This window comes from Mauremys reevesii, linkage group 4 (assembly GCF_016161935.1).
Source record: "Mauremys reevesii isolate NIE-2019 linkage group 4, ASM1616193v1, whole genome shotgun sequence".
NCBI lineage: Eukaryota > Metazoa > Chordata > Testudines > Geoemydidae > Mauremys > Mauremys reevesii.
This window is the reverse complement of record NC_052626.1, coordinates 59,977,116-59,995,111: the sequence shown is the minus strand read 5'-3', so window position 1 is coordinate 59,995,111 and position 17,996 is coordinate 59,977,116. Positions and strand designations below refer to the sequence as shown.

Here is a 17,996-nt window from a genome sequence, read left to right as displayed (position 1 = left end):
GCTAGGCTGACAGTGCATAGCGCAGCCAAGCAACATCTGTGCATTCTTCTATGTCATCACTTTTAATTCCAGGAAAGAATAGAGAGGGTCATTGATCCTGAGACTGGGAGAACTATGTGCTAGTACTTTCTCTGTATGCTCCATAAATGTGTTCTGTGAAAGTCCTTTAAAAATCAGACATCCCCATTAGTCCAAGTACTAAATGTGATACACAGGGGCTTAAAATGTTTTTATTGCTAGTGATCTCAAAAAATAAGCAATTCCTATTAATTGATCAAGGAAAACATAAGTACAAGCAAATATTAGATTTGTCTTCCTTCTTAATTTAAGAATATAGAGAACCAGGTAATTTATTTGTGGCTTTCTGGCTCTTTGTAGGTTGCCAATGGGGCCCTAGCTGTCACAAAATTTGGGGACCTCAATTTAAATCCACTTGTGGTATACAGTTTGTCTACAAAGAGGATCTGATGCCTTGATTTGCACCTTATATAACTGTTCATGCCTCTGCAAAGTGGGTATAAAATGCTGGCAAAAAAGAATGGTTGCATTTTACACCCACTTTGCAATCACTACTTGCAGATGTAAATGACTGTACAAGGCACATGGCAATGGAGGATCAAACCCAGGATCTCCTCTTCACATTTTGTCTATGGAAATGGTAAGACGTCTTTCTAGAGTTCAGGGAGATGTGCAATGAGGTGCCTGACATGATGCATGATGAATCAGCATTAGTTGTCTCTCTCGTTAAAATAATTATTATGAAGGTGACTGGTGAGGAAGATGTGTGTGTGTCTCAGCTCCTCTAGCAGGTCTCAGTTTCACCACGTCTCATTTACCCTGACAGATCTGTCTCACTACCTCTGCATCTCTCCTAGCCTGCATCTCCAGCTGTTCTGCCCTGGTGTCTTATAGCATCCTCTTTGCTTTCATCGTTTTTATGTTCCTTGTTTTCACTGTACCAGAATCTATCACCTGTAGTTGCAACTTTGTACTTCCTCAGAGAGTTGCAGATATGTGACCACAGTGCACCCTTGTGTACTTGCAGTTGCAACTAGCTTGACTGAATGTGACTAGACAAAAGTCAACATAAAGTGTACTCAGTAGCTGGTAACGCTTGCTGCCAATGGTTTTTATGAATTTCTCTCACTCCAGAAGGAAGAAACCCAGGTATTTTTAAATCTAGGCTCCATCTTCATAGCTATACGTGGGCTCTTTATAGTGCAGTTTGGATAGTTCAATCAATTTACAAAAAGCTAAAATGTGAGAGTGAACAGGAGTATTTTGTAAGTATGTCTACATGTCATTGCAGCTGGGACTGAGAACATGTCTGCCAGCCTGGACAGATAGACATGCATTAGCTAGGGTTGCCAACCCTCCCAGATTGGCCAGGAGTCTCTCACAATCAGTCTCAATCTCCTGGAGGCTACTGAAAACAATCTGGGAGATTTTAATAGGCCACTAAAAGCCCAGTGGTGCAGCAGGGATAAGGCAAACTCCCTTCCTGCCCTGGCTCCACGCAGCTCCCAGAAGTGACCAGCATGTTCCTCTGGCTTCTAGGCGCAGGGGCGGCAAAGGGGTTTCTGCGTGCTGCCCCTGCCCCAAGCGCCAACTGCGCAGCTCCTATTGGCCAGCTGCCTGGCCTCCCCTGAGCCTAGGAGCCAGATATGCTGGTCTCTTCTGGGAGCCACCTGAGGTAAGCACCACCCAGCGGAGCTTGCACCCCTCACTCCCTTCTACACCCCAAGACCCTGCCCCCTCCCTGAGTCCCCTCCTGCACCCAAACTCCCTCCCAGAACCCGCACCCCCTCCCACACTCCAACCCCCTGCCCCAGCCTGGAGCCCCCTCCTGCACTCCAAACCCCTCAGCTTCAGCCCAGAACCCGTACCACCTCCTGTACCCCAATCCCCTACCCCAGGCTTAGCCCAGAGCCCCTTACCACACTCTGGACCTCTTGGACTCACCCCCCAGCCCTGAGCCTGTACCCCCACCCCAGGCCCCAGCCCAGTGAAAGTGAATGAGGGTGGGGGAAAGCAAGCAAGGGAGGGAGGGGAATGGATTGAGTGGGGGCAGGGCCTCAGAGAAAGGGCAGGGCAGGGGGGTAGCCTTGCGGAAGGGGGTGGGGCAAGGGTGTTTGGGTTTGTGCAATCAGACAGTTGGCAACCCCCTGATTAACTCTGGTCGAGACAGTGTTAAAAATTGCAGTGTGACTGTTGCACCATGGGTGGCAGCATAGGCTAGCTGCATGAGTACAAGCCCACCTGACTCCTTGAGTGGCTACACTGCTATTTTCAGCCTGCTAACTGGAGCAGAGCTAGTGCAGTTGTCTACCGGGCTGGGAAGCACGCTTTCAGCTGCCATATAGACTACCCTAATGGTTTCATAGTATATAGGACCTTGTCATAACAGATTCCAAATATTGTAAAGATGCCCCTTTGTCCTTAGACTTAGACTTTGTCTTTAGATGGACAGCTCCCCCTGTAAAGCTGGCTACAATAATTAGAATCTGAGGCTAAAACCAGTGTTTTTCTCCTAATTAATAATATGTTTTTGTTAATAATAGGATTATATGCCTCTATGTATCAGTTTACTTGGCACCCTTCAGAACTATTCACTACTCAAATGTGTAAGTCGAAATTTCATTGTAAACCTGTACTTTCTTTAATGCAACAATTTTATGTTAATCTGAAACTGCACTTAGTAGACCAGCCCAAGCTAGTAATGACTGATGCTGTTACTATATGTAGTCTATCTGAAATGTGTTTGGTCATCTCAGTTCAGTTCCTAATGGACAGGTGTCCACGTCACACAAAAAACCCACACACATTGCAGTTGGTACTAATAAGCATTCTTAGGAGAGAGGCCAAGAATAGCCCTTGTGACCAAGTTACTCCCCACCCCCACCCCCAAAGAGATTATTTTTGCAGGCTAGGAATGAAGCATGTTAAAGAGACCGCTTGCACTGCAGCTGCCATGGCATACCTGTTGTTTTGAAAGAGCACATAAATCTCCATGGCTATCAATCCAGTATCTCTTGTGAACTGGGATGTACTTTTATTACCAAAACAAACTCTTAATTAATGGCAAGTTAGTACTATTGTATGAATCCTCTCTCCATTGCAGAGCTGTACCTGTATGTTCGGAACCAGATGAGACATGAGGAAGAAACCTGTGGGAGCTGCCCTGTTTCTTTCCCACAAATTATTTGCTTGGTAAAGGTAGTTTAAAAATAATTTAAACAGGAGAATCAGGGCATCTCACCCCATGGAGGTGAGTGTGTCCTCAGTCAACTGTTGTCAGAAATCTGTCTACAAAGAAGGGAAGTGCCGACACACACAGAAATATAAGACAGGTTTCAGAGTAGCAGCCGTGTTAGTCTGTATCCGCAAAAAGAACAGGAGTACTTGTGGCACCTTAGAGACTAACAAAAAAGCTCATGCTGAAATAAATTTGTTAGTCTCTAAGGTGCCACAAGTACTCCTGTTCTTTTTGAGAAATATAAGATTTTAGGAGAGGGGATTTTCTATACTCCCAGTGAGACAATTCATCTTCCTATAGGAGACCCACTCATGGGTAAACAACAAATGGGAAACAAAGTCTAACAGGTCCTTTTCATCTCCTCCATCTGCTGCTGTTGTCACTTTTGCTAACCCTGAGAAATTCACACTCCCTCTGATTTGCATTCAACTTCTTCCTCTTTCTGGGAAGCCGCACCAAATCTTTCAGAGCTGAACAGCTCCCGTAGTGTTATCTCATATTTCAAATGTGTGCTAAGAAACCACTGCAGGGACTTTGAGCACATGAAACAATTTGTTGCATTGCCTCTCCTTGCTATGTCTTGGTGCATGTACACAGCAGTAGTGAAGAAGAAGTGAGCTTTAGCTCACGAAAGCTCATGCTAAAATAAATTTGTTAGTCTTTAAGGTGCCACAAGTACTCCTGTTTTTTTTACAGCAGTACTGTTTCTCAAAGCAGCATTAGGAGGAGCCACACAGAGCACACCTTAGAGTATTGACTGTACCATTGCATTCTGGGGCTCCTGAAGTAGCTGACCCATAGCCTGTGTTTGGACGAACCTTCTCTTAAAATCTCCCCTCAGCAGAACAAATACAGGGACTATAATGTAGACCAACCACTGCCATTTTAATCATCATATCATCTAACCTGGCTCAGAGCAGGTCTAGACGACACAGTGGTTAAAACCCTGGCAGCAACTTAACTATACTAGCTACCATTGCAATGAACAGAGCTGTTCTGGTGAGAATGCAATGGTGGGAGATTTTAAGAAAAATGTGAGGTTAGAGATGGCCATACTGCCCAATGTTGTTCCTGGGAGCAAAGGCTTTTGGGTACTTTCCAAACCTGGAAATGCCTATGGATTTTTCCATCGCTGTAGTAAATCCATCCCTTCAAGCAGTGGTAGTTAAGTTGACAGAAGAATTCTTCTGTTCACCTAACTGCGTATATGGTGGGAGTTAGGTCAACCTAACTACATTGCATAGGCCCGGGGTGACATTTTTTGTAGATGAGAATGATGTCACTTGGTTGATTTAAGTTGTAGATGTAGGCCAGGTCTTATCTGGTAGCACTTGGACTTCTAACCTAGCAGGCTGTTGGTTCAACTCCCACATCAGGACTTAACCCCATATCCAAGGCTGATGGTGCAATCTTTGTCTGCACTGGCCTTTTCCCCTCAAAATTTCTCACCATCCCTATAACTGGTTCCTCTCCACTGGTGGTGTAACAGCGAGAGGGCCAGTGCTGTTAAGATACCAGCAATTTTGCCGCTGAGTCTCCTCCCCTCTCTCTGTTTAGTTGTCTTTTTTTAGATTGGGGGCTCTTCAGAGAAGAAGACACAATCTCTGCTCTATTTATAAAGTGCTTAGCACATTGCGAGCACCACTGGAAAGGAATAAAAAAATGCAAAAATGGGAGACCAGATTGGAAAGCCCCATGTCCATAGAGCTATAAAAATGTTTCACTGCTTTTGCCAGAACGTAGCAACAGTTTCACTTGTGTTAAACAAGCTGGGCTCGGTTGGTTCTAAGCATATAAAGTTACCCAGTAAGACATGTGGCAGGCAGGGGCGGCTCTAGGCATTTTGCCGCCCCAAGCACGGCAGGCAGGATGCCTTCGATGGCTTGCCTGCGGAGGGTCCGCTGGTCCCGCGCAGGGCTGGTGCAACCATTTAGGCAACCTAGGCGGTCACCTAGGGCACTGGGATTTGGGGGGCACCATTTTCTTCGGCAGCGACCATGGCGGCCGGATCTTCGGTCACCCCAGTCACCACCGGCATTTAGGCGGAGGGAGCTGGGGCAGGGGAGCACAGGGAGGGCCGCCTGCACCAAGTAAGGAGGGGGCGGCATGGAGGGGAGCTCCCTGCCCCAGCTCACCCCTGCCCCGCCTCCTCCCCGAGCATGCCGGGGGCAGGGGTGAGCTGCTTCACTTCTCCCGCCTCCCAGGCTTGTGGCTCCAATCAGCTTAGGCGTTGCAAGCCTGGGAGGTGGGAGAAGTGAAGCAGCGACAGCATACTTGGGGTGCTCGTGCGTGGAGCAGGGGTGAGCTGGGGCGGGGGGGTGCCTCAGGGTGGAGCTGCCACAAGGGGGGGCGCCTCAGGGCGGAGGGGGGGAGCTGCTGTTGGGGGGAACGCTCAGGGCAGGGGTGCGGGGGGGCACTAGGTGGAAGTTTCGCCTAGGGCGCGAAACATCCTTGCACTGGCCCTGGTCCCAGGGCTTCGGCGAACCTCCCTCAGGCTCTGCAGGCACGCCTGCGGGAGGTCCGCCGAACCCGCGGGACCAGCGGACCCTCCGCAGGCAAGCCGCTGAAGGCAGCCTGCCTGCTGCCCTCACGGCGACCGGCAGAGCGCCCCCTGCGGCTTGCTGCCCCAAGCACGCGCTTGGCATGCTGGGGCCTGAAGCCGCCCCTGGTGGCAGGCTCTCTGACTTTCATTTGTTTTCTATGTTGCCATGCAGTATTGTCCAAGGTTGCAGCTCCTGTACCTCTATGGGAATCTTTTTCAACAATCACAGACTCTCCCTGCTGGGGCCACTGGCATTGGGCTTAGAGGTACGTTATCACTGTTTCTTTTGAAGAAAAGATAGTTTGGAGGGATAAGCAGGGACCTTTTTTTATTCTGTGTTTGTGCAGTACCTAGCTCAATGGGATCCTGGTCCACGACTGGGGCTCCTAGGAGCTGCAGTAATGCACATAATAAATAATAAGCACCAATAATAATAATCATCATTAGGGAATTGATAATGCACCACAGAGCCTTTCCCCTGGAGGATACTGGCTGGAATCCAGGTCAGATTGGTAGTGTTTGAAAGTCAGTGCCATCTGATGGCTCTTCGGTGGCCTTTGTGAGGCCAGGTCTACACTATAAACTTACATCGATAGAAGTATGTCACTCAGGGGGATGACGCACTTATACCGACCTAACCCCTTGTGTAGACAGCACAGTGGTGATGGGAGAGTTTCTCACTCCTCCCTAATGGAGGTGGATTAACTAAACCAACGGGAGAAGCTCTCTCGTCAGCCTAGGAGTGTCTTCACTAACGTGCTACAGTGGTGCAGCTGCACCTCTGCAGCTCTGAACGTGTAGACAAGCCCTAATATGCGTTTGTTGGTCTCCATTCATTTCCTAATGAACAGGTGTCCACATCACAAAGCCCCACTGCATTTTGTACTAATAGGCATCCTTGCTTGAGCAGAAGGAAAGATTCTGAGGCTGGAGACTGAAATCCCCTCTCATTCCCCTTCAGAACAGGGTAAAGGCACTTTGGGAAGGCAATGTGGAAAACTTGCATTGCCACTGCTTCTGCTGTACCTGTTCTGAGCATAGAGGACTTCACCCTGCAGGGCTGTCAAGCCACCACCTTTCACCAACACTAAAGTCACTGAAACTGTAAGCAAGAGAGAAGAAAATGTCGAGGGCAAGCAAGGAGGCTGGTGGATTGAGTTTGCTGACGCCCATGAAGCAGAGTCAGGTTACAAAGGCAGGAGGTTGGACTATGCAAAGCAGGCTTTTTTTAAACCACTACAGGTGTAGAACTAAGTTAAGCAATAGTAGCTTGGCGAGACCGAGAGAAGGTGGGACCCACAGCCCAGTGCACAGAGCTCACTGCAGCTGCTGCCCTGCCAGCTCCAAGACACTCCAAGGGATGTAGTTCCAGCGGCAAAGGAGCTGCCACCGTGTGTGGGCTATAGTGGCTGAGCCACACTCATTTTCTGCCTTGCTTTACCCACTGACACTTTCCTGGGGCTGCTGCTGAGGGCTTTTTTTAGTTTTTTGCTGGTTTTGTTTTAAACAGAGATTTGCAGCTTCCCCCGCCCCCATCCACCAGACTTTTTTTAGAAGGGGGAGCAGAGCTGCTCCCCTTTTTCCTGTTCAAGACATGCCCCCCCAGGAGCTGCTGGATTATTCACCTGCCCTGCGAAGAAACAGCACCCCGAGGGGCAGTGGCCCACAGCTGGGCATCAAATGTGTCCTGGTAGGTGATGGGGCTGTGGGCAAGACCAGCCTGATCATTAGCTACACAACAAATGGATACCCTGATGAGTACCAGCCCACTGCCCTGGACACCTTCTCAGGTAAGGAGGAATGGAAGTTAAGTGCCTATTGGGGAATCCTGCCTGACAGCAGCTTGCTACTGCCTTCTGGGGTTGACTTCTGGGGTTGACGTTCTTCCTTTTTTTACAATGTCTTTGTCAACACTAGGATTTTTCAGACACATCTTTCCAAAGCGTGCAATTCCACCGCTCCAGTGGTAGCAATGGTGGGAGTCCTAGTATAGAGGGGCTACCAGCTACAATCAACATTTTAAGCACCATGTTATCCATCCCTGTTGGAAGCCAATGGAGTCAACATAGTGCTTAAAACCTCAGCAGCAGCCATCAGTTCCCACAGTTAACCATTGCAGGAGCTGAACCAATTGGACTTTTTTTTTTTAAAGCTCCCCATGTGTAGACAAGGCTTGAGCGTAAGCTTTGCACAGGAAGCTGTAAAGGGAAACCGGTTTTGCCTCTCACACACAATGAGGGAGGCAACTCTCGTTCTTGGCTAGAGCCTGTGCAAAACTGTAGAAAAGAAGTTTTTTTCTGCTTGAGTCTGTTCCTTCAGGCCTGAAACATTGCAAAGAGACTTAGCTAGGGGTTCATTGCCTTGCCTGCATCTCCCCTCAGGAAAAAGGGGGAGGGGGAGAGCTGTATGGAACTCTCAGGGGGGTTATTATTGATGAACATATTACGTATTACCCATAACTGTGCTAAACTCTGGGTTAAATCCTGAACTCTCTGACATCAGTGGCAAAACTCCCCTTGACTTCAATAGGGTCAGGATTTCTTCCTTGATCTTTCTATGGAAAGGTTTTATACTGCCTCCCATCACTGCAGTATCTGAGAGCTTCATGGACATATAATTAGACAAGACTCTGCCCCAAAGATTGTAACCCTGGTCAGGATAGGGATCCAGGGAAAGGGACAGCTGTGTGGCACTCAGGGTATGACTACACAGCTCACAGCAGAGAATCTCAGTGCCGGAGTCTACACACTCAGGCTTATTATTGTGTTAAAATCAGCTGCCCCAGCTGTGTAGATGTTGCAACATGGGCTCTGAAGCCTACAGAGTGGGGGTGGAATTCAGAATCTTTCCAGCCCAAATGTCTACACAACTGTTTTTAGCATGGCAGCATGAAACCTGCAAACCTGAGTCTGTAGACCTGAGCTCTGAGACTTGCTGTGTAGATCAGCGGCTCTCAACCTTTCCAGACTACTGTACCCCTTTCAGGAGTCTGATTTGTCTGGTGTACCCCAAGTTTCACCCACTTAAAAACTACTTGCTTACAAAATCAGACATAAAAATGTCACAGCACATTACTGAAAAATTGCTCACTTTCTCATTTTATCATGTAATTATAAATCAACTGGAATATAAATAGTGTACTTACATTTCAGTGTATGGTGTATATAGAGCAGCATAAACAAGTCATTGTCTGTATGAAATGTTAGTTTGTACTGACTTCACTAGTGCTTTTTATGTATGTAGCCTGTTGTAAAACTAGGCAAAGGTCTAGATGAGCTGATGTACCCCCGGAAGACCTCTGTGTATCCCCACTGTGTACACCAGCGGTGTAGATGTACCTTCACTGGTGTTCTTGCTGTGCGTGTGTCACTGGTTAGGATTGGGATGCAGGGAGAGAGGTCACCGTATGGGTTCCTAAGGGTTTTATTGCCCTGGTTATGTACCTATTTAAGATTAAAATACTGGGGGAAATACAGCTCTGTGGAAACGCTTTGAAATTCATGGCCTGGTTCTGTCCCTTTTGTGATGACAGATACAGATACAGGGAGAGGGAGACATCCATCTTTGTGTAAAGCTTTGAATTTTATTGCTCTGGTTGTGTAGCCGGTTAGGGCAGAGATACAGGGCAAGAGACAGCTGTGTGGAAATCAATCTCCTCTGATTTCTTGCCCTGGCTCTGGGGAAAGGAGACTGGAACCTGGGGTTTATCCCCCAATGAAAAAAAAATGAATAATTAACATAATTAAAGAGCACATAAGTAAACACTGTCTGCTAAAGGTTTGCTTTGCATATTAAAAGATACGGGTGTTTGCTGTCTGGAGATAGCTCTGCTTATCCCTTCATGGCTCCTTAAGGGACAGGAGAGTAAATAACATTCTGGTGATATGTTAACACCCCACTAACTCTTGCCTTCTCCTGGACTTTGAGCTGTCACTTTACTAATGCTGTAGCTTCACACATTCAGCTCTCCAGCTACAAGCCCAGCCTGTCTGTGTTACGGGGCTAAGAAAATTTCCTTCCTTTTCTCATAGGTCTTGGGTAACATTTTCAAAAGTGCCTAAATCCCATTTTCAAAAGGGACTATGGCATTAAGGAGCCTAACTCCCAGTGACTCTGAATAAGGCTTAGACTCCCGAGTAACTAGTTCACTTTTGATATTGGGGCCCCTAAGTCACTTTGGCCTGGTGTACATTCAAAGGTAGGTCAACATAGCTACATTGGTGAGGGTGTGTAAAATCCACACCCCCGACCGATGTAGCTATGCCAACCCCACTGTAGACGGAAGAATGCTTCCTTGGATAAAGCTGCCATTGTTTAGGGAGGTGGTGTTCCTACACCAGTGTAAAACCCTCTTCCATTGTAGGCTGTGTCTACACTATGGGGCTATGCCAGTATAGTCTCCGTCATGTAGACATACCCATAGCCACTTTGGAAAATCTTACCCCCTTGTCTATATTGCTTGCTTTTTCATCAGTAGTGCAAGCCTTAGTGGAGATAGGGCTCAGACATGTTTAATGGTAACCTGCAAAAGATTTCTTTTTTTAAATTGGGCGTGTGCCTTTTTTGCTACTTTATAATGGCTAAATATGGGCCGAAAGGGTTAAAAAACAAATAATAATTCTGCTTGTTTTTACCTTTAGAAATACCAGAAATGTGTACTGTAAGCTCTCCAGACCCTTAACTGATGAGGGAAGGGACGTTGACTTCTTAAGTATGATGTCCTCTGTCCAAAATGCTCATTGGCATTGGCAGTGAATAGTTATTAAGAAAAAATGAAGAATTTAAGGAGTCTGACTAAAAATCCATTCCCCTCTCAATGGCTGAGCTTCAAGAACTCTAACTTCTATAATAGAAAACAAGCAGAAACAAAACCTTTAAAAAACATTTCACGTTTCCTTTATCCATTGTAAAGAAACACAAAAGGACACCAGACCAATTGTGATTCCTTTGCAGGTCAGCTCAAAACTAAAGATGGGCTCAGTTGGGATCCAGATCTGGGTTTCACATACCTCCAAGGCTGCGGGGTGCTCAGCCCTGAGTTGTTTTTTTGTTCTAGTTCAGTCATCATTGTGAAGACGTATGGGAGAACTGCTGAGCTCCATTAGCTTTCCCCAGAGAGCTACTGGAAAGAGCCAAACAACATTCTGTTGTTCCAGGGTGCAGGGGAATTTTAGAAAAGGGTCTGAGGAGCCATCCGGGTAATAGTCTGTTCTCATTCTGCTCCCACAACACTACCATGTTCAGTGTCGGGGAGAAGGACAGGGGATTACCATCATTCATAATGATTATGTGTTATTGTTTTTCTGTATCAGCATCTTCTGAAGGGGCCCATCGCTAGGGAATGATCCAGAAAGGAGGAGGCAGCACTAGCTCAAGGGATCTTGCTGCCCTTTGCAATTTGGACGTGGCTGTCCTCAGCCCACAGTCAGTTCCACGCTGAACAGTTACTGGTGGCCTGAACATCCACAGCTCTCATTGAAGTCAAAGGGAACGGCAGGTGCTCATCACCTTTGAAAACCAGGCCTTCACCATATTGCTGTTAACTTCAGTAGTCACCTGTTCTGCCTACCTGGAAGAGCCAGCCGGTTATAGGATATAGCAAAAGTGGAGGAATTCCCGCCCTTCCCATTTAAGAGTACAGATTGGCTTGAACCAGAATCCATCCTCAGAACACCCCTGAGCTTCAAGGAAGTTCCTCTCTGGATCCAAACTGCACAGTTTAGGCCCATCTTTATAATGGGCCTGAAATTGAAACCCAGATCCCCCAGGCTTTGGGCAAGTGTAGGTTTGGAACTGGATTTGGATCTAAACTGGATCTAATTTGGATCCAGTCCCGGACCACCTACGGAGTCGGCACCTATGTAGCTAGGTTGATCTAAATGTTAAGCATAGACCGGGGCTCAGATTCCCAGCAGTTCTTTTGATCTGGAACAGGTTACTCTTCCTCCCCTGGGGCTAAGATATGGTAACAACACGGCTCAACTGTTTTCCAGCCACAAGGAAGCAATGGCTTTCACATATGCTGGCAGGAGAGGCAGTGCACTCTGTGTGCCTCCCTCCCTCCTTCTTTGTGTGTGGGTGTCTGTTATCATAGGCTAAGTTAGAAAACTGAATAGCAACACTGAATACTGTTAAAATTTCAGTTCATCCTCTCTCTCTCTCTCTCTCTCTCTCTCTCTCTTTCAGTAAGCAGAATCATTCTTCACCCCAAGGGCTTTTATGACCCCATTGACACTGAGGTCAGTTGTTTCTGCCACTTCACTCACCAGCTAATAACTTGAAGAATAAGACAAGATTCAGTTTGCTTCTTTAAAATAACAAAACCCCCTCCCCTCCCCATCCCACCAGAGCCAATGACACATCAGAAATACTTCTAGCTGGTGTAAAGTGCTCACCATTATCACCTTAGCACAGGATGTCTCCCTCCCTTCAGCAGACCAGTGCTATTTTCACATTCTGTCAAGACTTTAATGCAATTCACAGCCCCTACCCTTTCCTCCAGCCATTCTCTGTGGAGTCTGAAATGCTCAGAGGTCTAACAACTTCGCTCTGAATTTCCGTGGGCAGGAAACAGGGCCTGACTCTGAGACAGCTGGGGCTGAAGACACCATGTTAAGGCTTCCTGCAATTATGGAATAATGTGGGTGCAAAAATTGCATATATAATTCACTGCTGGTGGTAGAAATGGTGGCAACTGTAGTGTAGGCAACACAGAGGTAAAAACACCCGAGCCCATTGGAGTTTGCTAGTGGCAGCAAGGCCTCAGAGTGCAGATTGGAAACCCTTTCAGGGCCTGAGGAACTAAATCACATTCTTTTTCCTTTAAGCACCTTTGCTTTAAAATAGTGTTTTATGTTCTTGGCTTTCCACCGCTGGAGCAATACTAAGAGAGCATCTCTGAGAAAGTTTTTCTTGAAATGCCAAATCCCTGCCCTGGATGAGGAGGCCAGTCCCAGGGAGGGTGATCTGAGGATATGTCTACACTAGCCAACTCAGGCTCACAGGATTCAGGCTGCGGGGCTGTTTAATTGCAGTGTAGACGTTCAGGCTCGGGCTGGAGCCCAGTCTCTAGGACTCTGTGGGGTGGGAGAGTCCAAGAGCTTAGACTGAAGCCTGAGCCCGAAAGTCTACACCACAATTGAACAGGCCCACAGCCCAAGCTCTGAGTCAGCTGGCACCGGCCATCCATGGGTGTCTAATTGCACTATAGACATACCCCAAGTAGCCACAAAGTGCAAAAAACTAGGAGTCAGTCCCTGAAGTGCAAGATGCTATGTATCCCTGACTGATCTTTTGGGGATGTGGGAGAAGATTGTCAAATTATTGCTAGGGCACTCTTTGACTAAAAAGCCAGCCCAACCAAAGGCCTTTGTGTAGTAATGCCCTGGAAAGATTCCCTCAAGGTGTCGGAGCAACCAAAGAGACTGTCCCCAGGAAAGCCGGTGCAGGTTTCCTGAAGTGCTTACTAGGGCAGGGCTTTGGGTGTTTTAGTGAGAGCTGAGTAGATAGCCAGACAGGGTGGACACATGCAAAAAAACTGAGAGTCACTTTAACACTGAGTCAGGGCATTAATTCAAAGAGCTCCCCAGGGACACAAAACAGGGTTGGAGAGAGGAACGTGCATGTGTGTGCGCATCTGTCTGCCTCAAAGGCAGCAAGTCTGTACTCATCCTTTCTCTCTCTGTGTTGCAGTGCAGGTTCTGGTAGATGGAGCCCCGGTTCGGATCCAGCTCTGGGACACAGCTGGACAGGTGAGACCAGTCAAAAGAGAACCAGGAGTTTTGGTTCTAACTAGTCTGTGGAACAGGTGCTATTAGCAGGGTTTGTGGGGAGGGCATTGTACAGCTGGGAAAGAGGGACACACAGTAATGACACTAATGAAACAGAATGTGACAAGGACTCTTGTCATTCTGGAGGGCTGAGTTTCAGGGACGTGGAAGTGGAATGAAGAGGACATGGTGCCCTGACTCTGAGATGCTGCTAGCGTATTCATCGTGTGAAGGAGTCACACCAGTATCACACTGTTGGAGTTCAGTCCAATGATCTTCTCTCTCATTTTTCTCCTGCAGGAGGACTTTGATTGCCTCCGATCACTTTGTTACCCTGACACTGATGTCTTCCTTGTCTGCTTCAGTGTGGTGAACCCCAGCTCCTTCCAAAACATTACTGAGAAATGGATCCCTGAGATACGGACTCACAACCCCCAGGCGCCAGTGCTCCTGGTGGGGACGCAGGCTGACCTGCGGGATGATGTCAATGTCCTCATCAACCTGGACCGCTACCATGGGAGGCCTGTGCCCAAGCTTCAGGCTGAAGGCCTGGCGGAGAAAATCCGGGCACAGACTTACATGGAGTGCTCAGCACTGACCCAAAAGAACCTGAAAGAAGTCTTTGACACAGCCATTGTCAGTGCAGTGGAGCACAAAGCCCGGCAGGAAAAGAAGATGACAGCCAAAGGGATCAAAACCCTCTCCAAGTGCCGTTGGAAGAAGTTCTTCTGCTTTGTCTGAAGCTGGTTTGGAAAATCACCTCATGCCAGTGCTGATCCCACACCTTCTTGGAGAGCCATGTGACTGCACCTATGGCTTCAGCGAGGAGGGTGCTGTGAGGCTTGGAGTCCTGGCACTTGCTGGGTTATGGTCACAGGCCTGGGAGACATGAAATGGACTTCGATTGCATCAGGTTACCAAATAGTCCTCTAGCTTTAAGCATCTGGTAGACATGCCTGTGGTGTCCCAGCTCAATGGGAGCCTTTAATACACCCAGACTTGGTCCTAAAGAACAAGCAGGTTCACTATGCCCGGTATGACCAGTTTCATTTCTGAAACCCAACTAAAACTTCCAAAATGCTGTCCTAGCATAATCTAACTCCGGGGTAAACCTTAAGATGGATTCTGGAGAGCTGGCTTTATTTTGGCTGTTCTAAAGTCTTGGTTGAAAAGAGGGAGAGGGTGTTTAAAGGAGACTACCATGTTGTCGATAGGGGCTGGTCAGTTTAAAAAAGTAAGACTTAGATGCTTCCTCTCTAGTTCTGATCACTAAAGTGGGGGAGAGGGGAACAATGTCATCAAGATGTGATAGAGCTGTGCTCTTGGGTTTGTAAAGATACCTTACCATGTGGGAAAGGGCTTACCCATGAGGCATACCCTGGAAAGAGACCAGTGGCTGTAGGAGGGAAATCACACTACAAGCTGCAGTCATCCTTGAAGCAAAACATTCCCTAAAGAGGGCTCCATGGTACAGAGGGTTACTGTGCTACAGCCATATGCTCAGAAGTGATCACTCCTTTTGGGTGCCCACCTTGAGACACCTTTGTGCCTGATGTTCAGAGGTGGTAAGGAGTGGGACTGCTGGGCCTCAGCACCTCTGGACATCAGGCACAAAGGCAACGCTGTGATAGTGAGGGGTTTATAATGCAACAGGGAAGTGCAGTGGTGTTGAGGGAGAGAAGGAAAAGCATGTAATGGAAGGAAGAGAGAGGTGTGAAGTGAAGCCGAGAAGGAAGGAGAGAAGGGAAGGAGAGGAAGGAAGGAAAGGGTAAAGGGAAGGGAAGAGAGGAAAGATGGGAAAGGGAAAGGAAGGGGAAGGAAGAAAAGTTATTCCACTATCATACTTGTAGGATTTGGCTCACGATGAAAACTCAAGTGAGCTCGCTTTCTAAAATGTTTTTGTCCCTCGGTTTCAAAATTCAGGAGAAAGTAGTCGGGGGACGGGATGGACAGTTCCTCTTGTTCAGATAAAACTATCAGTTTTGGTGCTGTACGGCAGAACAGGAGAGAATTGAGTTCCCCTTGTATTGTTCAAACCTTGAGTATGCAAACTGAGAATTGAGGGCCCAGGGCTCTCCTTTCTGTTCTCAGGAGTTACAGCTTGATCCACTGAGGTCTGAAGCAAAGGAAACCCTTAAAGATCCTGCCATAGGAAGACACGCACTCCGTCTGCTCCATGCCCGCCCAGCGAAGCAGCCCACTTTGTCTATGAGTCTGTTCCCTATGACCCTGACACCAGAGTCAGTTTCCCAGTGTGATTACTCACCCCTATTTACTGAGCTTATCTCCATTTCTAAAAAAATTTCCACAGAGACATTTCAGAGTAGTTTACAGAGTAGTTTACAGGGTAGAGAACATCACAGGCCTTTCATGCAATGCTCTGGAGAGTCAGGGGGTTTGACTACCTGGCAGTCAATCATCCTTTTGGACATTCTCTCTGAAATAATGTCAGGCCAGGGGATATATTTGGGGGTTGTTTTTACACACGGACACACACCCCTTGCCTAGTCTGACTATAAAAACCATAGCATTTCACACGGGTGGCCAGAATGTGACCCATTGTCCAAATGTCACTCAGATGACAGCCACCTTCATCTTTAACACAGAGGTGCAGTCCACTAAGAGTAGAAGCCCAAGCATGCAGTGCAGCCAGGTCACTTGGATCAAGATGGAGCATTGCATGTAGAGACTTGTAGTCTCCACTAGCTGCATCCCTGTATTAAAGTTGTTCATGGCTGCAATTGTTCCTTTTTGTGCAAACTGGGTGTGGCCCTTCTGAAATGTCACTGAGTTCAGCTGGATCCAGTCATGCAGGGCCAAACTGTGGAGAACGCAGACCAGTAATTAGAACTGAAGAGAGTTATTTTGCCATTATACAACTATGCAGGGCACTGTCAGTTGAATATCACTTTCAGTCATAGATGTATCACTGCATTTCTTTCCTAGCTGTGTAGGACAGCTCTTCTGTGTAACTAATTCTGTTTGCAGGTTGGGTCTTTGTGCATTTCCATAATGTAAGAACAAACCCTGAGACAGGGCTGATAAGGAGAACACCCCCTGAGCCTGAGGAGGGGTGAAAGCACCTGCAGGAGCTCATTGGGAGTGTTGGGCTTCCCTGGTTCCCCAGTGCAGAGTGAGTGCTATGGAGAGAGCAGGCATTCCCCTTCAGTAGCTCTGAACGGACAATGGGGTTGCTTTGTCCCAGGAAAGAAGCTGCACTCAGAGCTGCTTTTGTCCACTGTGTCTAATGTTTGTTCAAATAAAATGGTCTTATTTGAGAGTGACTGAAGTCTGTGTTCATAATTTCACTGGTGGCAAGAAGCGTGAGGCCTTCTGTGGGTAATGGGATTGTTCTACTGGATAGCCACCCTCAGAATAGAGCTATATGCCCTTGTGAGGGGGTGTCCACACCACACAGAAAGGGGGTAAATGTGGCCATGTAGGCCTGTTAACTCCATAGGCTGCACCTGGAGGCAGAAGAGCCAGGGAGCAGGGAATTTATTGCAAGAAGGTTCAGCTGGGCAGGAATAGGTGGGGCCTATAAAGCCAGGAAGCTGGCCCTAGACAGGGGCTGCTGGTGGGAAAGGGTAGTTACTCCCTGGGAAGAGAGAAGAGGGTTTGGTGCTGGTATTCTTAGGGAAACCAAAAGTAACAGGAAGCATCCCAGGAAAGGAGTAGTGAGGGCTGAAAAAGTGAAGCCCAGAACTGCTGGGTTGAGGGTCCCTGGACTGGAACCTGGAGTAGAGGGCAGGCCCAGGTTCTCCTACCAGCTGCTGAAGTAATGGTACCTGAGGCAGTGAATGGGAAGATTGCGTAGGATAGCAGAAGGCAAGACTCTGATATACCCTGAAATGGGAAAACACATAGGGTGCCTGACTGCAGGGCTAAGTCACAAGGAGGCTGCAGCAGCTTGTGTAGTGAGAGAGGAACTGCAGATCCTGAGAGAGAGGTGGAGGATCCCATGGGAATAGATGTTGAGCTAATCCCCAGAGTGGCCAGGAGGAGGTGCCAGACCAGGAGTGAGTGGAGCACTCCCTTGCACTCTTTTTCTGCCCTCTGTCCCCCAGCCCAATTTTTGTTGGCATTGCTACTTATCCCTTCCTCAGTCCCAGTCCAATTCACTTCTTTAACTTCAACTCAACTGCCAGTAGATTAGTTCTGGGTGGGAAAACTCCCAAGAGCTGCCAGTCACCTGAGTTTCTTCCCTCCACCCTCAAAGGCCAGTCCTGGTGACTGCTCCTCTGGGTAGTGACACACAAGAGGCAAGCTAGTCTCATCAGCCATGACTCAGCAGCAGCTCCTTAAAAAGGCTGCCTTTGTAGCACTCTCAACATAGGGGGTGATGCCCATCTCATGCTTAGATCCTCTCATGGTAACAGTGTGCTGCTCTGGCATCAAGCTGGCCTCATTCCTGGTAGCTCAGTTAATA

At 47.7% G+C, this 17,996-nt stretch overlaps 1 protein-coding gene across 5 annotated transcripts; it reads left to right on the top strand.

The window, feature by feature from the left end:
- The first annotated feature begins 226 nt into the window (after window positions 1-226).
- Window positions 227-16,803, top strand: RHOV (ras homolog family member V). Of its 5 annotated transcripts, none has more exons than XM_039538965.1 (6): window positions 227-345; window positions 580-658; window positions 5,971-6,064; window positions 6,760-7,588; window positions 13,491-13,549; window positions 13,868-16,803. In XM_039538965.1, exons 4-6 carry the CDS (start codon window positions 7,393-7,395, stop codon window positions 14,306-14,308), a joined length of 696 nt encoding a protein of 231 aa, XP_039394899.1. In that variant the 5' UTR covers window positions 227-345; window positions 580-658; window positions 5,971-6,064; window positions 6,760-7,392; the 3' UTR covers window positions 14,309-16,803. The 5 variants fall into 5 exon arrangements, with proteins under 5 accessions (XP_039394899.1, XP_039394900.1, XP_039394901.1 ...); XM_039538966.1 differs by lacking the exons at window positions 227-345; window positions 580-658 and adding exons at window positions 2,589-2,624; window positions 3,122-3,268; XM_039538967.1 differs by lacking the exons at window positions 227-345; window positions 580-658 and adding an exon at window positions 3,122-3,210.
- Window positions 16,804-17,996: the final 1,193 nt, after the last annotated feature.